The sequence below is a fragment of the Natator depressus genome, chromosome 13 (genome assembly GCF_965152275.1).
Source record: "Natator depressus isolate rNatDep1 chromosome 13, rNatDep2.hap1, whole genome shotgun sequence".
Classification (NCBI taxonomy): Eukaryota; Metazoa; Chordata; order Testudines; family Cheloniidae; genus Natator; species Natator depressus.
In genome coordinates, this window is record NC_134246.1 from 19,414,692 (window position 1) to 19,439,768 (window position 25,077).

Sequence of the window (25,077 nt, forward strand, 5' to 3'; positions counted from 1 at the left end):
GGCAGCATGAAGGTGAACGGCAAACTAGCAGCCCCATGAAGGACTTTGGCTCAACCACATCATGTTTAGAAGCTGTGAAAATCTCTCAGTCTGAAAAATTCAGTGGGAAAGGGTTTAATTTGATAGAATCCCCAAAACTAACAATGGAGACGCCTCACTTGGTCCCATCCAGTTCATCCCTGGGGGCCAGGCCAGGAATGTTCCCGATAGTGCATTTACTAGTACTTTATAGACTCTAGATTTATATTATCCTAGGGAATAGTCAGCTCACTTATCTCTCGGGACAAGCCCTTCCCATTGCTGCGGACAGCACTTACTTACCCACCTCAGAGGGAGGTGATGAGGTTTAATTAGGGTTTAAACAGGGCTTGAAGATGCAGAGCACTACATACCAGCTACCAGGGATTATTGCCCTCCCAAGTCTGATATGCTTTTCAGTGTGAGGATGTACCACGGCTATAGCTATAACCCAAATCTTGGGGCTCATGCTCAAACACCCATAGAAGTCAGTGAGAGTTTGCCAGAGTACAGGCTGAGTAAAACTGGAATGAGGACCTCCTGGTTTGACTCTGTGCTTGGTGCAAGGAAATGGAAGTCCTGGGACCAGTGGAAGATTTCAACCAATCACAGCTGAGAAGAAATCAGATGTTCTCCAGGAACTGTTTAAATCCTCAGTGATTTTTTGGGGCCACATTTTCACTGGGTTTCCAGGAAGCACCTGCAAAATCCCCTGGCATGTACAAAACCCTGTATTGGTGGTACAAAGCCATTCAGATGCCATAACCAGCTTTCGGCGAGAAAAGGCAGGCACAATCCCAGACCTTTATTTAGCTATTGAAGATCCCTGAAGCAGGACTATTAAGGTTTGCAACACAAAAACCAGCACTGTCGATTTGCATATGTCTAAATGAAGCCTTACTCTGTGAGTATTGGCAGCTGCTATGTGGTCTGTACCTGAACTGACTGGCAAACTGTACATCTGCAGTGAAAACACAGATCAGGTCTGATTCTGCAGCATGCCAGTGAGTAAGTCCTACTGACTTCAGAGGAGGCTGCATGCCATTGGAAGGGCTATCAGCTCAGGTCCTTAATTAAGACGCAATGCAAGCCAACATCTACAAAATGTCTCCCTAGAACTTTAATTTCTTTATCCCAGATCAAGAGCCAGGCCCCTTGAAACTCAGGAAGAGAGCACTGCACTGCAGAGAGCAGAGAGGCAGTATGGCTAACTGAGCCCCCGTGGTAAATTTACTTCACTGGCCATTAAAAGCGATCTATAAAATCCATAAAAATGGCCCAGAAAAATAATGTTTCCCTCATTCCAGTGTCATCCCCTCTGTATTTTCAGCAGTGAGTCTAATAAAAAGCATGCTACCAACTGGCCCCTATAGCTCATACTACCAGTGTGAAGCGAACCAGGCAAAATAAGCCTAGAAACAGCAAAGCCATAAAACATTGAAAGTTACAGAAGCTGAATGATTCAAAACAGACTGAGAAACTACATGTCCCGACTAGAGAAGAGAGGTGATCTTGTGGGTAATGCATTGAATTGGGCCTCAACAGAGCTGGACTCAATTCCTCGCACCCCCCCAGGCCTTCTGTGGGACCTCGGACCAGTCACTTAGGCTGAGATTTTCAAAGACGTCCGAGGGAATTAGGTACCCAACCCCCACTGATTCAAGAGGTGCCTAACTCCACTAAGCTCTTTTTGGAAATCCCAGCCTTAATCGCTCTGTGTCTCAATTCAGGAATATTTCCTACCTCGTAGGGATACGAAGATGAACGTTCACAGTTGTGAGGTGCTCTGGTGCTGAACTCAAACAGAAAGAAGCTTTCAGACATCGTGAGCCTCCTTTCTTAGAAACCCCGCAGCCAAGGGCTGTTGCCAAAGATGTATGTGCCACAGTGTGCCTAATTTGTGTGCATAATTACTGAGACTGCTTGAAGATGATCAGAAGGGTCCGTTTGCATGTGATTTGCATGTGAACTCACAGTAATTACATGGATATATTAGACTTGCCATTGTAAACAACCCTGGTGGGCTGTGGCTTTGAAAATCAGGCCACTAACTCACACTTTTTGGCAAGAAGAGAAAGAACTGAATGTTGTTAGCCAGGAAGAGAAAGCTCTCACACAAATGTGATTGTGTCAGTGAGTGTGGGCTGATGACGCGCTGCGTAACGCAGCCAGGGTTGACCTTGCGGTAGTTAATATTAGAGCAGAACTATGAAGATGTAAAGTGCCATATAAGTACTAAAGTATTGCTGTTATTATTGTGTGTTATGATTGTGGGTGCTTGGCAGTGCCCCAGTTGGCATCCAGGAATTAGCATACAGCTAAAGCAGACGCGGTGGATCTGGTTTATAGAGAGTTGCTGTGGCTGTGCACTGATTGGCCAAGAGACTGCACTTGGAATAAAGAGTATCATAAAATAGTTCTGTTGCCCTAGAACTCCATACACAGGGCATTTAGAAAATGTCATCAATCCCGGATACAGAGGATTGGTGCCAGTTTGCTTTCCTGGGAACAGAACTCAGCACCTGATGTTTAGAGATGCAGAGAATTTGCAACCACCACTAAATTCAATAGGAGCTGCAGATACGCACTGACTGTGAGACCCAGGTCCTGAACATTTACGCTCAATGGGTGCGGGGGGAGGGCATACTGTACATGATCAACCTAATCAACCAGTGCACAGGAGGGACCTGTCTAACCGAACCAGGAAGGCTTAGCTCCAGGGTTAACTTCACTTGAGCCCCCAACATTCTAGGAAGGTGTTTCAATTAATGGTTTGATTCCATCTCTAATCAGAACTAGCACAAGCTAAACACAAACCAGTGTCGCAAAAGAGGAAGTAATGAGCCACCCTAAATCAATCTCTGATCATCCCAGTGGCCTGGGGATAGTCAAGTCACATGGGAACAAGTTGACGTATGGTAGTTGTAACCAATGCCAACTTTTTGTTCCACGTTTCAGAAAACGTCACCCAGCTGATCCCCGATGCCGGGAGCATTCTTCATATGAGAGTGGTGCAGTACAGAGAGCTCCTGGACTCACTGCCCATGGACGCCTACACTCACGGCTGCATCCTCCATCCCGAGCTCACCACTGACTCCATGATTCCAAAGTACGCTACAGCTGAAATCCGCAGTAAGTTGCCTCCTTAGCAGGGCTGCCTACCGCTAGTGAACAGTGGGATGGTGGGGGATGTTTATTTCTTTCTATCTTGGCCCTATGCAAACTCCACGCCGACAGGTGCTGTTGACATACCTTTCAAAACACAAGGGCATAGGAGATGCAGCGTAAGCAGCATCACTTCTTTCCCCTGTGCTACTGCACATCATTTGGGCATGTGACTACATTTCACCTTCCGTGACTTTAGCCCTCCGTCGGGGCCTGCTCAAACAGATGGGCTCAGCAGGGTGCCCAGGAGACAGAGCAGAACTCTTCCTTGAAGAGCAGGAGACAGTCCAGTGGCTTTCTGACCCAATACGCTGGCTTCTCTGGAAGCAAACGTCAGGTGTCACTCAGACTCCTGTATGCTCTTTACTTCAGTTGCCTTCTCCGGGAGCTTCACTCCAGATGTTTATTCTCTCTGATTCAAAGCCATTCCGCACGAGTTCCCCATTTACTCCAAGTCACTCACCTTTTACACCGTGCCCCTCCCCAGGGTGGAAAATAGACCTGAAACAATGGAAATCCTGCCACTTTGAAAATCTCAGTCTCCTTTTCTCATGGTGGATCAACCCTTAACCATTCCCCAGAGCTTACAGCTACAGCTGGTAGAAACATTTTGGACAGAAAGTTTTTCCATTGGAAAATGCCATTTAGTTGAACCCGCTATTTTCCGGGGGGGATCATGTCAAAATTTTGTTTCGATAATGTTGGAACATTCCATTCTGGCATTTTTTAAATGGAACGTTGGGATTTTTCATTTCACAAAATGGAAATTCTGGTTCCCTCACAACTCCCTCAGTCAACTGCTGAGTGGCAAGGAGCATCCCTGGGTCCCTGTGAGACAGTGAGGTAGAGCCTCCAGACATAGTATCACCCTTGCTTCCTTCTGGGTCCCCTTCTCTAGGACAATAATCTTCCTGCAGGGTGTTGCCCAGGGCACTGCTCACAGGATCCCAGATGGGGCTTATCATCCTCTCCAAGACGATTGTCTCTTTCCTGTTGGATATTTGTACCCTGTGACCAGAGAGGCAGATGGGGATTGTGAACCTGCTACAATAGGAGCTGCAGAACTGCTCTCATGACCAGGCACTGAGCATGCAATGGGGTGCAATGTCAGCATCAAGAAGAGCTGCTGTCAAAGCCTTGTCATCATAATAGATACAGACATAAAAACCCAGAGGGCCAGCTCCAGCCCTGGCACAAGCAGGTGCCAGTCCGTTGGGCTTCAGTGGAGTTGCATTATTTTAAGTCAGAACTGAACCTGACCCAGAGTGGCTAACATCCGGGCGCTACGTTCTGCCAGTTAGTCATGACTAAGATGCTCAGCCAGTGAGTAGCCTCTTTACGGCTTTCTATGGCATTGTAATTCACTTAAGAGAATTATGGCTTGGTGGTTCTGATTCCAAACAACTAAGGTAGCAGACGGTCTGGAAAGGAGACAGAGAAATCGACTGCAGCCTTTGGGGCAGAGGGTAGGAGTCCATCTAGTCATGGTTCAGAAGGATCAGCCTCCATGCAACCAGGACCAACATTATCGCTCTCAGTTACTGGGCCCTTTGCAGATGTTTTATTCATACATGCAGGTGGAGGACATGCTGCACCCTTCATTATTTTATAAAGCATATTGCATTTGGATGCATTAGCTGTTATTGCTGAGGGGGCGCTGGTAGGAGAGATTGTTGTCCTGCACATTACAGCTCAGAGACTGCGTCAAACAGGGCACGTGCTGCATACGCTTAGGGCCCAGGTTTACGTGATTGCCGAGCGCATTCCATTCTGACATGTGCTGTCGGTTCATGAGGACTGAGAAAGCCCTCTGAACCACTGACGCCCCAGTGGGGCTGTGCATTTTGGCGAGTACAGACTTTGGAGTCCTGGCCACAAAGGGGTTATCTACCCCCTTCACACCATGGAGGGGGATCCACACCAGTACTAAACAGGCCAGCATGGGTGCAGGGCTGTGCGTGGAAGAGGCCTGTGTGGATCCAGTGGCCCGCAAGGCCCAGGTAGGTGGAGTAGCAGCCATGGGTATGTGAGTGAGGTGGTGGAGGATATATTAGCCCTGTGGCCTGCCTGTGGGTTGGGGGATGGACTCTACCCCCAAAGACTGCCAAGTGCCTCCCCTGAAACCCAAGTACTTTTGTTTTGAGCAGGAGGAGGAACATCACAATGGACCACATCAAGTGTCCAAATCACAGCCTCTCTTTCCTCCCTCTCCTTGTCTCTCTTTTTCTCCATCTCTTTCATGCATGCTTTCTCCTTGCTGCTCTGCTCTTTTTCATGTGTGCTCTCTCCTGCTCTCCTTCTTCCTCACCTTCCCCACACCTCCAGTGGGTTATTTCATTATTATTTTCAATAATTTAAAGGTCATACAGGGGAGACTGCACAGGGATTCAATTACAGACACTGGATGAAGCGACGTAAGACTGTGTACTTGACCTTCAAGCATTCATGAAACATTGACAATCCTTAATATAACTCAGCTGCAAGGACTACTCTTAAAGCACTGTTCTCCTCCGGAAAGTGACATTGTCAAAATGACACTGGAGGGCCCCACCGTTATTGCCTCTCAAGGACTCTGGATCAGAATGGCTCATGGATCACAGTTTACAAGTACAAAGATTTTTTACCTTTGACAAGCCCATCCTAGGACCTGGAATTCAAGCTCGGCTCATGCATCACAGACAATCAAACTTCTACTGTTGATAAGGTCCTTCTCTGCCAGATTTTCTTCAGGGTCTTTTGCTGTTTCATTTTCTCTTTCCCCATTTTACTTATCCTCTCCCTATGTACCTCAGGTTAAGCACCACCTCCCTTTCTATCTCATTCCCTTCTCAAGTCTTCCTATTGGTCAGTGCGTATGGTGGGCTCTTTCTTGACATCAGTAGGTTTCTTATGTCGAGATGGTTGCACTCCATCACATGTATGTGTGTCTATGTGCACACGTACACTATTGCTTTCTAATGGGTGGAAGCAGATCTGCTCATATGGATAGTAGTCCCTTCTACTGGTGAAGTTAGTGCCACTACTTCAATTTACTGAGTACCACCTTGAGGTTTTGGAGCACAGTGATGATTATCAGTATCTATTTATATTGCGGTAGCCCCTAGGAGCTAGGCACTGGACAAACACAGACTACAAAGACAGTCCTTGCTCCAAAGAGCGTACTGTCTAAGCAAGCATAAGAGTGTGGGTTCTTTTCCCTATGCTGCATGTCCATGAAGACTTGATGACAAAGCTGTTGTGAAGTAAAAGGCTTCAAGCTGTATGCCTAAAAGAAGTTCTCTAGGGTCAGGATTATGCCAGTCCATTGGATCAGTGGAACCAAGAAGCCAGGGTGCATTTCGGACTGGAGCTGCTGGGCAGCCACCTTGTCAGAGGTGGGTGAGAGATGCAGAACAGAGAGAGAGGGACGTAGGATGAAAGAACATACCATTAAAGCCATTTATTATTTACTGTTGTAATTCTGAACTCCTCAGCTCCTGGGACGGCACATTCATTAGAGGGAGAAAGTGCCCTGGCAGGACTGACTGAGTACTCCTTGCTTGGGAGGTAAACTTTGGGATGCTTTCTCGGGGTGACCAGAGCTCCAGCTGACCTTGTTACCCATTTGCCTTAGCAAAAGAGAGATTTGTGGGTGTCACCCCAGGTTGCTAGCTAGCCAACCAAGTTCCCTAGGACTCTGCCAGCCCTCTTTGCCTGGCAGGTAACGCTTGATACACCCTAGTCCCCAACCCCCCCGCCCTCCCCCCCAGAAGTGCATTCCTCTGCAGTGTCCAGCCCCTGCCACTGGACACTCCCAGAGATTACCAAGTCTGCTGTCTCCAAGACAGTATACACACCAGCCTGTTGGCTCGGCAGAAGTTTCGCACTTTACGTAACCACACTGCACTGGGATGAACTTATAGTAAAATGAATAACAGGTTTATTAATAGTGAACAGAGATCTAAGTGATAATGGGCAAGGATAATAGGAACAAACTGGTTACAAATAAAACAAAAGTATAATGAGCTTTTGAGTGACTAAATTTGGCAGGCTACAAACCTTGTCTTAAGGCAGTTTTCTCACCTACCACTACTTCTTAGCATCACCAACCCACATGGTGGGGAATCCAGAGTTCATGGATGCAAAGAGCACTGACCTCTTTGTTCCCTCAGTGGTGGATTACCAAAATTTCTTTTTGCTTCTCCTTATATTCCCGCCAAGTTTATTGTCTGTGTCACCACTGTCATGATGAACCCCTGACATTCAGACTCCAGCATCTTCCCATGCTGAGTTCACATCCTCATGTTAATTTGTTCCTCCTGTTTACCTCTGATGCAAATGAACTGCCTGTTGTCTCTGGCATCACCCTGCTCAATTTACATTAGAGACAGGTAGATAACTATCCTGCCTCTTGTCTGGAAGAAAACCTGTTTCTCTCCCTTTCTCTGGTCACAGACTTTAAAGCATAATATCGGTAGTTCCTCATACAGTGTTAATACGTACACTTCAAAGTGATATTAATGACTAGTATGTCACTGACTTTCATTTGATATCTCACACAACATTCTTTGTGATAAATATCATGACAGCAATGTGTTAGGTGTAGTGAGTTTGTCAGGCTTGATAGGAGTTGCTGTTACATAAGAGTGGCATTGAAGGGCTCGTAGGGGAACAGATATACAGAATTTCAAAGGTAGAGTTTGTAATTAATAAACCATTTGCTCAGCTCTTATAAAGGTCCCAGCAATGTCTATTTTGTATGCACAAGGCAAATGAGAGTTAAAAGAACACAACACAAACTGCTGATCTGATGGGGATAAAGCTGCAGGCACCAAGGTATGCAACAGCAAGTGTTCAGGAAAGCTTTAAAAAGTACATATGCTGGCAGCTCTAATAGGAATCCAGAAGAGGAAATGAAGAGCTGAAAATCATTTGAACCCCACTGGGGTTGGGATGAACCTGCTGGGGGATGACATGGCATTTAGCTTTTATTATTATAGTGGGACTGTGCCACCACTATTGTTAAGGTTGAGACCAGCTTACTGTTTACCAGCTGGTAAGTGCTTGAAATATACTGCAAGTATGTTTCAGCAAGGGCTGCCCTTGGGCTGCAGGTAAGAGGCATGACTTGGTGAATGTGGCATTTTCTGCAGTGTGTTGTGTCCCACAGAATTGCATTCTCTCATTCTTTGGTATGCACTCCAGCTGCCCTGCACTGTGTTAGGGACAGTGTATTGCCTGGTGCAAGGACTGCTTGCAGCAGGTTGCTCTGTGATATTAGGAGAGGTGCATCTGAATCCAGAGAGATCACAGACTCCTTAATTCTGGGCTGAGTCATGGTGGTTGTTCAGGAGGAGCAAAATGGTCTATTCTTGCCATGGGGATTTGTACAGTGTAAGAACATAAGAACGGCCATACTGGGCAGACCAATAGAATCCTGTCTTCAGACAGTGGCCAGTGCCAGATGCTTCAGAGAGAATGAACATAAAAGGGCAATTATCAAGAGATCTATCCCTTGTCATCCAGTCTCAGCTTCTGGCAGTTGGAAGTGTCGGGACACCTAGAGCATGAGGTTGCATCCCTGACCATGTTGGCTTATACCCATTGTTGGACCTATCCTCCATGAATTCCTCTAGTTCTTTTTTGAACCAAGTTATACTTTTGACTTTCACAACATCCCTGGCAACAAGTTCCACAGGTTGATTGTGCATTGTGGGAAGAAATACTTCCTTTTGTTTGTTTTAAATCTGCTGCCTATTGATTTCATTGGGTGATCCTAGTTCTTTTGTTGCGTGAAGGGGTAAATAACACTTCTTTGTTCTTTTTCTCCACACCATTCATGATTTTATAGACCTCTATCATATTTCCCCTTAGTTGTCTCTTTTCTAAAATGAACAGTCCCAGTGTTCTTGATCTCCTTGTATGGAAGCTGCTCTGTACCCCTTGTCATTTTTGTTGCCCTTCTCTGCACCTTTTACAATTCTAATAGATCTTCTTGGAGATATGGTGACCAGACCTGATGCACTATTCAATGTCTGAGAGTACCATGGATTTACATAGTGGCATTATGATATTTTCAGTTGTCTTATCTATCCCTTTCCTAATGGTTCCTAACAGTCTGTTTGATTTTTTGATTGCCACTGCACTTTGAGTAGATGTTTTCAGAGAACTATCCACAATGACTCCAATATCTCTTTCTGGAGCTAATTTAGATCCCATCATTTTGTATGTATATTTAAGATAATTTTTTCCATTTCATCTGCCATTCTGTTGCCCCATCACCCAGTTTAGTGAGATCCTTTTGTAACTCTTTGCAGTCAGCTTTGGACTTGACTATCTTGAGTAATTTTTATCATCTGCACATTTTGCCACCTCACTGTTCACCCTCTTTTCCAGATCATTTATGAATATGTTGAACAGCTCTGGTCCCTGTACAGATTCTTGGGGGACCCTGTTATTTACTTCTCTCAGTTGTGAAAACTAGCCATTTATTCCTACGCTTTGCTTCCTCTCTTTTAACCAGTTACTGACCATGAGAGGACCTTCCCTCTTATCCCATGACTGATTAATTTTCTTAAGAGCCTTGTGAGGAACCTTTTCAAAAGCTTTTTGAAAGTCCAATACACTGAATCGACTGGATCACCCTTGTCCAAATGCTTGTTGACACCCTCAAAGAATTCTAACAGATTGGTGAGGCATGGTTTCCCTTTACAAAAGCAGTGTTGACTCTTCCCAACCTTTCATGTTTATCTATGTGTCTGATAATTTTGTTCTTTACTATAGTTTCAGCCAATCTGCCTGGTATTGAAATTAAGCTTACCAGCCTGTAATTGCCAGGATTACCTCTGGAGCCTTTTAAAAAATTGATATTACATTACCTACTCTCCAGTCATCTGGTACAGAGGCCGATTTAAGCAATAGGTTACATACCAGTTAGTAGTTCTGTAATTTTGCATTTGAGTCCCTTCAGAACTCTTGGGTGAATAACATCTGGTCCTGGAGATGTATTATTGTTTAACTTATCAATATGTTCCAAAACGTCCTCTACTGACATCTCCATCTAGGACATTTCCTCAGATTTGTCACCAAAAAAGAATGGCTTGGGTGTGGGGATCTCCCCCACATTCTCTCAGTGAAGCCTGAGGCAAGGAATTCATTTAGCTTTTCCACACTGTCCTTGTCTTCCTAGAGTGCTCCTTTAGCACCTCGATTGTCTAGTGGTCGCACTGACTGTTTGGCATCTTTCCTGCTTTTGGCATACTCACAAAAATATTTGCTGTTAGTTTTTGTGTCTTTAGTTAGTTGCTCTTTAGATTCTTCTGATAGCAAACATAACCATATGGGCAGGGATAAATGTAGGTGATGTCCTAGAGAGAATCCTTAGGACAAGTGACAAACGGTAGAAACATCTGGCATCTCTGGGATGGTTTGTGCAGAGCAGGTGAAGTGGTTTGGTCTAGGCCAGGTAGAGACAGTTGGTGATCACTAAGCCCACCTTAAATGTGACTTTTGCCTTAGCACGGACATGGACTGACAGTTTTTGTCTCGTGCTCCATGTCGTTCCCACAGTGCTCCATATTATCCAGAAGGATAGTGAGCTATGATGTCTGCCAGGGGCGCTTTATGGCATCCCTTATAGAGGGCAGAGTTAAGATTCCGGGGGCGGGACTGGCATGCACCTTAACTCTGCATTTCCTGGTTTTCAGAGGTTTAAGTCTAAGTGCACTCAACTTTCATGCACTCACGAAACCCTGACGGTCAACCTGGACTCTCGTTAAAGAAGTTTTGGGTGATGAATGAAGAACTCTCTTTCTCTGAGTTGTTTATGATCCACAGTAGGATGCATGTTTAAATCACAGAGTAAAAGAACGGAACTGAGCCAGGTATAGGGGAAATGTGGGGCAGACTCCATCCCTATCTTCCCCAATCCCCAAGGCAACAGAGTTAGAGAGAAGGAGGATGGGGGGCTTTACTGATCATCTCAATCCTGACCCACAGCATGCACCGCTATTCTGGGTCCTAGGCTCCGCAGACACAGCTCTGCCCATGCCCCAAAGCTGCCTGCAACTCACTCTGTATTCCACTGCTGGGTTCTTCTTGCACAGAAACTACTGACTCTACCAAACGGCATAACTATTCTTTAAAATCAACAATCAAATTTCCTTATCCACCTCGCTCACTCTGCTGCAAGTGAAAGTTGGACCTGGATAAACAGCCAGGTCCAACTTTCACTTGCAGCAGAGTGAGCGGGGTGGATAAGGAAATATCTGTATCATACTCGCAACCCTCTCCCCAACCCCAGGCCGCTATGCCAGGTACACCTCGCCCCTCTCAAGGAGATGAGCAGTGGGCTGGCTGTGATACTGTACAGACATTAATCACTCTGGCTGTGCTGGGGAATGAAGGGAAAGCCAGAGGCGGATTTATAGTCTAGCTCTGCATCTTGCTGAGCCACTGATGTTGTCATAATTACCAGTGATCATTTAAGGGAGGCACAGGAAAGCGAGGGGGAAGAGAGTCGTTACTGGGCTATCTTATCCATTGAAGAGTCTGCAGAGGTGTCTGTTTCTAATCTAGTAACCTGTTCACCGCTTCATCTGCTACCAAAAGCGAAGTGTCCTGGATAGGTGATTCTCAGAGGAAGGGTGAATGTGCACTGCATACCTTGCTGTACATCTATCTATACTTAAGGTGTTGTTATTATAGGCCAAGTCCTGCATTCCTGCCACATCCCCAAATCCCAGTAACTTCACTGGGAGTTTGGGATCCCAAAGAAATGCAGGGTCAGGCTTAGGCCATAGAAGTGCGCAGGGAGGCTATTCGTACTGCTTGTTGCTGGGGTAGTATGTATCTTCCTGGTATAATGGCGCTAGCCATGCCTCTTGCTCACAGTGGAAAGTGTTCTCATCTCTAGCTTAAATCAGGCTGTTGCTTATTAATGATCAGTTATTATTATTAATAAACCAGATTCAGATCCCAGTTACACTTCTGTAAAATCTGGAGTAACTGCATTGAAACCACCAGTGGGACTGAGAACAGAATTTTGCTCGACATGGCGCAGATTGAGAAAAGCACCAGTTTCAATGGGATTTAAGCATATGCTGACGTGCTTTCTGGTACTGTAAGTTCTTGCATATTCAAGTAGCACTTTTTACACAAATGAACTGCACCTCAAGGTGATTTATAGATGAACGGCCTTGTTTTCAAACTGTTCTCTGGATGATGCTCACAAATCCCTATCAGTTACACTCTCCAAGGATAAACCTGCCAGAGCTGAACAAAATGGCTCGGTAAATATTTGCTGTGAAAGTTAATGGGTCAGATCCTTAGTTGGTGTACACTGATTTCAGGAGAACCTCACCAATTTACCTGGGGATCTACCTTCATGTTTTTACCAGGATTTGCACAATCACAAGGTCCATGGGCAGCTGCAGTTTTTGGCTGCAAGTAGATCTGGATTCTGCCCACCACCCAGGGGTAAAATATTGACTCATCCTGAGCTGGACGTGTACCATTTTCACAGAAGAATGGCTTCAAAAGGAAGTCACCAAGGCTTACACCAAGGCTGAATGAGGCCACTATGCAGACAGGTGTGCAGCAGAAACCACTTTTCCTGGCGTAATGAATGGGGGGAGAATGACAGTTTCGTAGCCAAGAGGCTCTTTTCACACAGTGCCAGGTGGGCATCACCACTGCTGAAACTAGCCTTCCATCTGCAGTGCGAGAGAATGCAACAGCTCCCCAAACTGTCCTTCTGTCTCCCCCCAGGACACTTAGCTAATGCCAGCACGGAGCTGATGAAGCTGGACTACGAAGGGGAGCCCCAACTGACCGAGCCATACCTTTCCAAACAGAAGAAACTCATGGTAAGACGTCTACAGCAACACCTGGGACTTTATTTCTAGGAGGGAGAGGGGGGATGGACCCCAAAGAACAGCCAAGGGAACCCACTGCTGGGGCCCTGATACTACTGAGAGCCCGGGGAAGCATTTGGGTCCATTCTAAAGTGCTGAATATTTCCTCCCAAGTCACCCTCATGCTGTGTCTGTACCACTTGGGGACCAGACTCCCAAGTGAGCTGAAACCACTAGTAGAGCCTTTCTTCCCCCCCACCCCTCTCAGGGGCTGGACTCCCTATGGGGCATCCTGAATTTTACTGCAGCTGGGATGCCAGCTGGGGCTTGTGTGGTCTCCAGGAAGCAGCTCCGTTATGTGAGCCCAAAGGGTGCCTCTCTCTGGCTGATCCAGTCGGATCTGTGCCGAGCTGCTCTTACCGGGGAGTTGCTTCCACTGGCCAAAGTGGCAAGAGCTCAGCTGTGCTCATCTCACCTGGGAGTCCTCCACCCCTTGCTGAGCCGTGAGCAGCTGTGCTGGTCTCGGCTGGAAGCCACCTTGGGCTAGGAGTTGCTTTCTCTTAGCCAAAGCTAGTAGGAACTGTGCTGAGCTGGGCTAAAATGGAAGTCGCCTCCCCATGGTTGAGTAGATCTCAGCAGGGAGTCACTTTTACATAGATGAATCTCCTCTCCAGAGTCTGGTGAACTCCTCCTGCGGCTGTTGAATAAGTAGAATGACGAAGGGGGTTAGAAGGTGCTGTGTACGTTCTGCATCGCACCCAGTCTAGTGCCAAGAGCACTTGTGCAAGGAACGTATGGTCTTAGGGCCACCCATTCAGGGTAAACCTTTGGCTTTTATTTAGGCCAAGATCCTGGAACACGACAATGTGAGCTATTTGAAGAAAATCCTTGGCGAGCTGGGAATGGTACTAGACCAGATTGAGGCCGAGCTGGAGAAGAGGAAACTCGAGTATCAAGGTAGGCAGCTTTGTGAGGTGTTTTGTAAGGCACTGCTGATGCACTGGCCCAGTACAGAGCAGTAGCTTTGCAGCACCACGACAGTCACACCCTCTCATCCAGTGGTTATTGTGAGGCATTTCCTTCTCTTTACCACAGTCACCCTTACCCCTGGGGTGACATTGTTTTGATGCCTTGGGAGGAACCACTTGGGAAGTAACACCTGTGTGGTGCAGCACACAAGGGGTTACGGGTTCCCTGCTGATCTCAGATGCTCAGGTTACATGGTTCCACACATCCCTCTCTCCCTGTTTTCACTCCCCTCTGCTGGCTGCATGATGACACCTCATAATGAGCCACCCAAGAAACCAGATGAAAGTTCAGAGGCAGAGGAGTAATTGCACTCAACTGCTATGGTGAAATGTCAGTGGTGTGACTTGTTATTCGCCATTCAGATCGACTGCTCCACCCGCCTCCCATCGAACATGCCTACTCGGGAAGCCAGGTTGTGGTGAGAGCTGCTTTGACATTGACCCCGGAAAACGTCAGAGCTGGGGTGGGGCAGAGGAACTTCCTCTGCTCCCGTTGTGGCCAAGTCCATTGCAAAGTAACAATAGTTTGTGTGTGAAGCCCAAGCAAGCTTGTGAGGAACTACAATCAGTAATGCAACTTCAGGGAGGCCAGGAGTATAACTGAAAACCTGGAATGGTCCCACTTCTCGTGCAGTAGGAGGGGAGCAAGGAATTCTGCTCAGATGCATTGAGTAGGGTTTGGAAATACACAGCTGCGTTAGAAAGAGCTAAATAAACCAGTGCTCGTGGGTTACACAGCAGGGCACTCTGTAGAGAGAGATTGAGCAGCCTTCACTGCTCAGGCAGTGGGGTGGATTAAAGACTGGCCTTTTCTGCATAAACATGACTTTTCTAATAAGTGGCCTTGTCAGTGCATTTTAGCACTGGCCTGTGCAGGCTTTGATTTATGGCTTTGTAAATCATCGGCGTTTGTTTAATTCGAGAAGCTTCTATTCACTCCCAGTGACTCATTTGTGAAATTCCTTGGGAATGGGGGAGTCATACAAAAGATCCAAAGTGATAGCATATTATAAGATAGTCAGGGCAAGTCAACACTACAAAATTAAGTTGACCTAAGTTACATCGACATACAGCGACCGCAGTAATTGAATCTCTTTTGCATGTCCACGCTGCACTCCTTGTGTCAGCGGTGCATGTCCTCATTGGGAGCGCTTGCGTCGATTTTTCAGTGTGGGGAATTGTGGGACAGCTTCTGAAAGGCAGCAACAGTCGAGGTAAGCAGCGCAGTGTCTACACTGACACTCCATCAACCTAACTACATCGATCTAAGCGCTACACCTCTTGCGGAGGTGGAGTTATTACGTCAGTGTAATGGGCAAGTTACACTGATGGGAGCTACATTTTAGTGTGGATGCTTACAGATCTAGGTCGACCTAAGCTGCCTTACATCGACCTAACTCTGTAGTGTGAACCAGGCCTCAGTGATTATGGATGCAAACTGCAAAAAAAATGTAGAAAAATATTCCCACTAACTGTGGTTTGTAACCTATCACTTAAATCAGCCTCTGTACCAATGAGTGGAGGGTAGCTAATGTAATGCCAATTTTTAAAAAAGGCTCCAGAGGCTATCCTCACAGTTACAGGCCTGTAAACCTAACTTCAGTACTGGACAAAATGGTTGAACTATAGAACAAAATGATCAGACATAGATAAACATGGTATGTCAGGGAAGAGTCAACTCCCTGTGTAAAGGGAAATCATGCTCACCAATCTATTAGAATTCTTTGAGAGGGTCAACAAGCCTGTGGAAAAGGGTGATCCAATGGATGTAATGTGCTTGGACGTTCAGAAAGCCTTTGACAAGATCCCTCACCAAAGGCTCTGGAGCAAACTAAGCAGTCATGGGATAAGAGGGAAGGTTCTTTCATGTATCAATAACTGGTTAAAAGGAAACAAAAGGTAGGAATAAAAGGTCAGTTTTCACAATGGAGAGAGGTAAATAGTGGGGTCCTCCAAGGATCTATACTGGGACCAGTTCTGTTCAACATATTGATAAATGATCTGGAAAAGAGGGTGAACAGTGAGGTGGCAAAATTTGCAGACGATACAAATTACTCAGGATAGTCAAGTCCAAAGCTGACTACAAAGAGTTACAAAATGATCTCACTAAACAGGGTGACTGGGCAGCAGAATGGCAGATGAAATACAGATACTGGATTAGATGGACCATTGGCTGACCCAGTGTGGCCGTTCTTCTGTTCTTAATGCATTTGCAATTGTACACCTAATACGCATGCAAAGTTTTTGTAAATGCACATTTATAACCTGGATTTTTGGGTGCACAATTGACCATTTATAAATCTCACTAATTATTTACATATACATATGGACAACTTTTGCATGCAGTCAAGGAAATTGATTGTGCAAATTAGGCCTGCAGTTGCTCACCGGTATTTCTGATCATCTATCACTGAACATTTAGGGCCAGGGAAAACAGATTGATGGGGTGACATTTCCATTAAGAATAACCCTAAATCTTTGTACTTCTCTAGCGCTTTCCATTTAAAGATCCTAAAGTGCTTCACAAATACCAATTGACTAAGGCTCATACTATCCCTTCCCCTGTCAGGTAGATCAGTATCCTTTTAGACAGGGACCCATGGAGAGATTAAGTGACTTTCCCAGAGTCATACAGCAAGTCAGTGTCAGAGCTGGGGCTAGAACTCAGGCCTCGTGATTGCATATCCCATGCTCTGACCATCAGAAAGTGCACATCACAATTCATATACATCACTGGTCACACTGCAATTCCTGTGCTTTCCTTCTCTTCCATTTTGTCATTCCTCTCCCCTTGTGTTCTATTATCGACGTAGCAGCCCAGTCTCCGGTGTCTGGGTTTCCGGAGGAGGCTGTGCTGATGCCTGTCATCAAGCATCAGCCTTCCTGAAAAGCAGGGTTATTCCCAAGGACATGACTGGTTCAGCTGTCCCTCAGTAAATGCTTTGTAATGCAGACACAGGCCACAGCAGGAACCACCAGCATCTGCCCAGCCCCAGAGACTTTGGGAATGGGGGTGTTATGGTCCCCCAGCTGTGCTGAAACCGACAGAAGTGTGAATGGAAAACCCAGAGTGTGTTTGTGCTGCTCATGGAGGGCAGGTATTTTATGGGTACTACATAAAATGCCTGCAGAAGCCTGAAAGATTCAATTAACTCCCAATTACAGAGAGTGAAAGCCTGATGAAAAGAAAGCTATCAATTACCAGACAAGAGCAAAGCAGCCCAACAGGGCTTCCGCCCCCCCACCCGCAGGAAGCCTGGCATGTGAGCAGAGAAAGATTCCATCTGGAACTGAGCTGCTGTACAACAGACAGGGAAACGGCTTGCCAGGAATATGGAAAGCCCCTGGGGATTGCTGCTCTGAACAGAGTCATCCCAAAGGCCAATGCTGCCAAAGAAAGGAACAGATCCTCACTGATACTTAATAAAGGATTCATAGGAATTGCCCTTCTCTTAATAACCTTTAATCTTTTGTTTCCTTGTCCTGCCCCCTTCATTCTGTTAGCCACCCTCTTTCATTGTCAGGAGTACAATGGAGGCTATAAGCTCTTTGGGGCAGGGACTGTCACTTCTGTGAAGCACCCAGCATGCTCTCAGGCACTATGCAATGAAAGTGGTTCTAAGCAGTGTGACAAGCAGGACTGAGGGGGCTTGAAAATCGTGGGTGGCAGGTTTGGAACAGATCTTGGAACTGGTTCGTCAAGCAACGATTCCTGCAGCCATCTGAGTGTGATGGGAGTTGTGTCATTCCCAGTCAAAAGCAACATGGGGACTTAATAGCTATCAAATTCAGTCCCAGCAAACCCCACAGGTGCGGGGATTATGGAAAGCCATGTAGTCACTGGAGTGAGTCTGTGCCTACACCTGCTAATCATGGCAGATAATACTCCCATTATCAGATACACTCACGCTTAGTACTAATTATGGTGCCCTCTGATGGGAGATTTCTGGGGCACGAAGCCAAGGGCCACCACTAAGGTCTCTCAAAGGCACTTTTTTTCCTTCCCACTTAGACAGGGCTGGTCCCTATCTCCCGCTTCATAGCAGGGGGTGCCCAAACTTTATCCAATTGGTGCCAACTATTGGACAACTGCCCGCAAGCTGCACTGCAGCAGCCCTCATCTTCAGTCCAGAGCTCCAGCCACTGAGGCTACAGGGCTTGAAGAACAGTGCTCCAGCTACCCGGCTGCTTGGAGCCAGAGGGGGCTTCATGGGCTGGGACCTGCCACCCTTTGGCCTGCCTCTCTAACAGAGGGCAGGGATGCATTGTAGAACAAACTGGGCGATGTGTGACTCACATGCTGGGCTACGGCCACCCTGCTTTGTACTAGAGATGGACCCGCATTGTGAAAAACCTCAATCTGAACTTCCGCGCTATCTAGGGGTGTTCAGGTTTGGCCCATTATAGACATGGGCCTGAGTCCTGGGGTGAGATTGTCTCCCCCGTGGTGGCCTACCAGTGCTGTAAAACCCCATCTGCCAGTAGGCACCGGTGCTGTCACCTGCTGTGTGTGTCTGGCAGTATTAGGACAGCTGCCAAGCCAATAAAAACCAGGCCTTGCCATTAACATTAGCTCCATTGCTGCAGCCTCTCAAAGCAGGCAGGCACCCCTTGTTTGCAGCTCCCCGCCTGGGCAGTGCCAAAAATTGTCTGTTTCTGCTCCACTTGCCTAATAATGAGCTTTCCAGAACAGGGACCGTGTCTTCCCTACTCTCCGTAAAGTGCATGGACATTTGCAAGGCTAGAGATTGGATTAATAATGCAATAACTAACAGCAATAATAAACGACAAGTAAGGTTTGATTCAGTGCATGCATGTTTTTACACTACAGCAGAGGGGGCAGCATCTTCATCCCCAGATAGGGGAGCATACGCCAGCGGAGGGGGACTTTCCCTTTCGTGGTTGGAACAAGGGGACAGGCTCAGGAAGGGTAAAGAGGGCAGAGATCAGGTTTCCTCAGAAGGGAAATGCTAGGCTTCCCTTTGGTCCACAGGAGTTCTCTCTCTGTCGTTAGTTCCACAGCTCTGATTTATTCGGAGGGTGGAATTGGGCTGAGAGCTGCCCCCATTTAAATGTTTACCACAGAATCAGGACAGTGCAGGAATAATTCAGGACACAGTCCTTGCCTGGAGTGCTGGCAGGGCAGGGAAGAACAAGCTGGGGGGAGGAGGGGTTCATGCCAAAGTAGGTTGGTTTTCTGACAAACAGAACTGTTTGTTAATGAGCAGATTGGACCTCACCCCATGCCACTGCCCTACATGAACCCAGAGCTCTAGGAATCCACCACTATCCCCCTGCAGGCCCCCAAACGTGGCCTGTTCGGGGTTGGGTCTGCTCTTCTACTTAGCCTTTCCCTTTCTCCTCTAGCTATTGTCAACCCTCTGATATCTCCTCAGATTAGTGAGGTGTCCTTCAGAGAAGGACATGTAGGGTTTGTGGTATTTCAGAGATGACTGAGGCAGGTTTTAGGATAACTTACTTATTTACCTAACAACAACAAATAGCTTGCAAGTCAACACAGCACAGATGCTGCTGTAATCTAGCCTGGCTTTATTCTCTTGTCTCCCTCTTCCTAAAAAAATCATCCCTGCGTCTGTGGGAGAGTCCGTAGGAAGTGTGGTCTAGCATCATATCCTGCAGGGTGTGTGACAACTTTTAACCTCATACTAAAGCCTAACCTTTTATAGCAGAGGGTAGCTCCCCACATTACAGGCTAGGCTCACTGGTCTGTCATTGCAGGTCTGTTCATGAGCACTCGCACCCTGCAAATCCTGGTTTGTTATTGTAGGGTTGCTCTTAAGTGCTCTGCTACACACACTAGTGTATTATTGTAGAGAGGCTCCCAGGCTCTGTACTGCACCCAATGGTTTATTATTGGAAAGTTACTCATGTCCCAGCACTCGGAAGCACTAGAGATTTTGCCTGTTTATTGATTTTAGAAAAATGTATGAAGGGCATTTAACTTCCAAACATTTTCTCCCATGGGTCAAACAATAAAGCTTCCTACAGCTACAGAACATAGCAAGGGATTCGGGGGTGGGGGGGGTTCTAAAATCCTAAAGGGAGAGACAGAAACCCTGCCTAGCCAGCCTGCCACCTCCTTCTCTCAGCTCTAATCCTTGCTCCGCTGTGAGTTTATGTAACCCCACTCTTAAGGGAATCAGCTGCTGTCACTAACAAGGCTCACCTGCTACTCTGCCGCTGCCCCTGCCGGTTAGCATGGTACAGGGATAGAAGGATGTTTGGGGAAGTGTTTTAACCCCCTCCTGGCCAGTGCCGATGCAGGAGTCCCTCCATCCCATCACAGACTCTCTTTGAGACCACTTCTCCTGTGACATTACGGCTTAGGGTAGCCTGTGACTGGGAGCCTTTAACCCTGTGGTATCTGTTCTCATAGCCCATGTCAGCATTAAATATTGCTTCCCCCTGCAATCTGATTCCCATCACAGAAGTGCTGATAATTCTGGTGTCTTGGAATAGAGTTTCCGCCAGAGGTCATGAGGGTGCTTGTTAGTGGCAGCAGGAAGAGCTGGAGGCGCGGGACCAGCAGCTATGCCGAGTCCCACACTCTGTAGGAAATTTATTGGATTCCCAAGTATTTCTAGCGTCCCTAATATAGAAAATGGGGAACAGTACTGGCCGAGACACTGGGGCCTCCTTCATTTCTGAAACACTGCACTATGTTCAACCAGCAGCCAAGGACAAAGGTAACTGCTCTCCCTGAGTGCATAGGACCGCTGTTCATTTGGCGCTGGGACACTTACTAGGTCCCACTGAAGCCAAAGGGTGTTTTGACGTTAACCTCACTGGAAGCAGGATAAGGAACCACAATCTATAATGAGCCCACAGAGGAGGTTCACAACTAGTTCTAAATTCAGCAAGTTCTCACAGCCCAGCTTTTTAAAACTCCCCAGGGCCCAATTCAACTCCTTAGGAACTCATTGCAGAAGACCAGCTCCTTCATGAGCTCGAACTCTGCAGCGGTACTTAGAGCCTAATCCAAAGCCTGCTGGAGTCAGTGGAAAGACTCCCCATTGCTTTCAATGGGCTTTGGACCAGGCCCCAATTTTCCAAACAGCAGCTTGTTCTCATCTTGTCTGTTTTTGTGGCTTAATTCTCCAGGGCAGAAGTGCGAACTCTGGCTCTGCGGATGCGTTTTTACCTTGGCCGACATCCTGCTGGGAGCCACCCTGCACCGCCTCAAGTTTCTAGGACTGTCTAAAAAATACTGGGAAGATGGCAGCAGACCTAACCTACGGTCCTTCTTTGACAGGGTACAAAACCGCTTTGCCTTCAGGAAAGTTTTGGGAGACATACACACCACCCTTCTCTCGGCCGTGGTACCCAATGCCTTCCGGCTTGTCAAACGGAAACCCCCCTCTTTCTTTGGAGCCTCCTTCCTTATGGGATCTTTGGGGGGAATGGGATATTTTGCTTATTGGTATTTAAAGAAAAAATACATCTAATGCTGGCTGTTTGGTGTTTAGTTTGGTGTCTCTGTGCTGTGTGAAATCACGATGAATCTTCAAAGTAACTGTAATGAAATTTAAAACAAGGTATGAATAATTATATTGTTGATGTAACATTCCCTAGTCTAGAAGTAGAAACTTGTACTGCAAGGAAATAAGACACAAAAATAAGTCAACTTATAAATGGCTTTTTTTAGGTTTAAGTATTAAACAGTAGCAACCGGTGAGTGTCATACTCGGGCACTTACTGGGCTTACACACCTGCCATGGAGTGAAACTGCCCCCGGAGCAGGCAAATTCCGGTGGAAGAGAGATGGCAACCCTGGAAAGTTTTCAAAACACCAGGTTACGCTGTGGGATTTGGATACTCTGTGCTGTACCTTTATGTTTTCAAAATGTACATTGGCTGCATCACACATTTCACAAGTGCAAGTAGAGGGGACGTTCTTCTTCTAGAAACGGTTACACTCTTCTGATCTGGGGTCTTTCCTGGAAGCAGAGAGGACACAGCCAGTTGGGAGGTACAGTAGCCAGTCAAGATCAAGGTGGAGTTGAATGATTTAATTATTCATTTTCTTAATTATTTCCATTAAATCAAATATTTTTAATGAGCTGCTCTTAGAATGTATCCACCTTCTACATCTGCTTTCTTTTTTTTTTAATGTTTAACATGTGTCTGTTACTAAGAGCCACATTTATTTCTCAGTGATATCATTTTGACTTCCAGGCTGAATTCTGTCAGACACAGGTTTTTTTTAGCCTCGCAGCTCTTTGCCTTGATTTTCCTTTCCTGGATTTGCAAAGCACCTTTCACCGACGGAGTTCTCGGGACTCTGAAAAATGCAAGCGTTCTCAGAACTTTTCTGCACTTGCCTGAAGATGCTTTTGTTTTCTCTTTTGTTGGGGGCTCTTCTCAGTAATTTTCTCCCTGTGTATTTTCTTAGAGACACTTTGCACAGAATCACGTTTATCACTTTCTTGTGCCTTTTGCATGTTGGAAAGAATAATGGGTGTCACTGCTACTCATGCTTAGAAAACTACGAGATCCGGAATAAACCAGATGGGAGGCGTAACTGCTTTACATTTCTAAATGTGTTTAACATCAGTTGACTCTTATTTCAAAGGGAATCCGTATTTGGAGGGACTGTCAGGTGATTTGTGCTGTTTCCTTGCACAGTAAGGATTGAAATAAAGCCCAAGTGGAAGCAATATACCCTCCTTTTCAATCAAATCTTTCTAGCGAGATCTGAGCCTGTTAGAATTTCCTCTACCTAGTTTTCAGAGCTCCAAGTGATCACTGGCAAATAGCATGGCATCTCTAGATTTGGTAGCTAACAATGAGCACTGCACAAGAGCTAGGAATCACATTGTGCCTCGCCTCTGATACAAAGAGGCAAAAGTAGTTTCTTTATGCATTTTTGAGACGTAGGATTTCACAGCAACATCCATGGTCCCCCACCCTGCGAGTCATGAAATTATGGAAAAATTCACCAGAAATAACATGAGGGACCAATGTGTACATTTTTGGACAAATGTGCAGGCAAAAATGCACAAACTTACTCCATATTTTCGCGATCAGTTACACATACAGTAGAGCATGCAGTCACTCAGTTTGAGTGTGCGATCATTTGCACACAGATGAGGTACCCAATTCATGCACACATTTTTCTTAGGACTTAGACCCATATTTTTCAAAATGTGGGTGTGTGCATGCACACATGCCTCCATTGGTACATGCAAAACCCTCAAACCAGTATTTGTATATGCAAACTGGGCAATTGTACATAAATGTCTATTTACATGACCAAATGGGTGCAATGTTACATGGATAAACGTATTCCCACAAATATTGTTGGTGTATTTGTGGAAACTTGGTGGTAATTTGGCCCGAAGTATCCAAAATAGGAGACACAGAATTTGGTACATTTTAAGGGGGGCGTGAGACTGAAGAGTCTCCCAATTTCCTCCCCTTGTTTAAAAGCTTGAAAGGAAAAGACTAATATAGAAATGTAGGGTTGCCACCCTAGAGCAGGCCAATGGTCCTTATAAAGCAGTGGCTCTCAACCTTTCCAGACTACTGTACCCCTTTTAGGAGTCTGATTTGTCTCGCGTAACCCCAAGTTCCACCTCACTTAAAAACTTCTTGCTTACAAAATCAGACATAAAATACAAAAATGTCACAGCACACTGTTGCTGAAAAATTGCTGACTTTCTCATTTTTACCATATAATTATAAAATAAATCAACTGGAATACAAATATTGTACTTACATTTCAGTGTATAGAATATAGAGTAGTATAACAAAGTCATTTTCGGCATGAAATTTTAGTTTGTACTGCCTTCGCTAGTGCTTTTTATGTAGCCTATTGTAAAACTAGGCAAATATCTAGATGAGTTGATGTACCCTCTGGAAGGTGGCTATGTAACCCCAGGGGTACGTGAGAACCACTGATCTAGAGCAATGGTCTATATCAGATACCTAGGAGGCAGCTGCAAAGACACTTCCAGGTGATATCCTTGCCCTGAAGTCATTGTAGTTTTGCCGTGGACTTCAATGGAGCCAGGATTTCACCCTCCGATGAACAATGAAAGGCACAAGCCAGATGCAGAATGTAGCCATTGCTGTTGGTGGAGCCGCAAGAGCAGAAGTCCCAGGAGTGACGGGAAGAACAAGACCCAACTGAATCTGCTTAGAGATGACAGTGAGCCCAGAGTTCCTAGGATTCTGGCTTGAGGTCTATGCAGAAGAAAGTCACTAGTGGGATGCTGGGAGGGCAGATAAGCAGGTGGCTGCTTTTTACCAACAGGAGAGTCAAATGACAGAGCAATTGAGAACTTTAAGTGACAGGGAAACCAGAATGTTCCTGTTGTTCTAGGACATGTTGTTTCAGTAAGAAGGTCCTATGGACACTGGACAAGAGACAAAGGAAAGGGCAGCCCAGTTCAGTTCAACAAATACGCGGAAGATGTGTGGTTGTATTGCTTAATGCACTGCTGGAGGCACCTAGGTACTGCGGTGATGATCACAGTGAAAGAACCTATCTGGACTAGAATAGAAGCATACCCGACAGCGAGCACTAGCTGGTAATGCTTACCAGAGGAGTCCTTTTCAGAGATTTTGATGTAGATTAAATAAACAATTCAGAAAAGGTGGAAGAGGCAAACAACCCTGGCATGTTTCCAGGGTTAGTGAGTCTGGTTTCCCTGGTAATTCGCTCAGCAATGAAATCAGCTGGAGACTCTGGCTAAAGTAAGCACTCCAGGGAAAGACCATGAGAGTAAAAAACAGCAATCAGAAGGACTGTTGTGGAGGTTAGGTGGTTAGCAAAGGCATTGCCGAAATGAACCACTGGATGAGCATTACCATTCTAACCAACCTATATTAATGCACACGCTTCATTACGGTGCAGTCCTGCTATAGTTAGAGGCAGTTATGATCAAATGTAATTCCAGATCCACGAGTTGGCCTTTATCTGCAAGCCTCTTCTATGCATTCAGGTGACAAATGGTTCTCTCCCTATCACTGTAACCTTAACGTGGAACCAGGCAACAGCTGCAACAGAA

The 25,077-nt window shown here is 46.1% G+C and overlaps 1 protein-coding gene across 1 annotated transcript in view; it reads left to right on the forward strand.

The window, feature by feature from the left end:
* GDAP1L1 (ganglioside induced differentiation associated protein 1 like 1) overlaps nucleotides 1–23,666 on the forward strand; it is a 34,247-nt gene extending 10,581 nt beyond the window's left edge. The window contains exons 3-6 of the mRNA XM_074970099.1: nucleotides 2,977–3,150; nucleotides 12,931–13,028; nucleotides 13,859–13,973; nucleotides 21,167–23,666. Of these exons, the coding sequence (XP_074826200.1) occupies nucleotides 2,977–3,150; nucleotides 12,931–13,028; nucleotides 13,859–13,973; nucleotides 21,167–21,510 (731 nt within the window). The 3' untranslated portion in view covers nucleotides 21,511–23,666. The remainder of the gene's footprint in view (nucleotides 1–2,976; nucleotides 3,151–12,930; nucleotides 13,029–13,858; nucleotides 13,974–21,166) is intronic.
* Nucleotides 23,667–25,077: the final 1,411 nt, after the last annotated feature.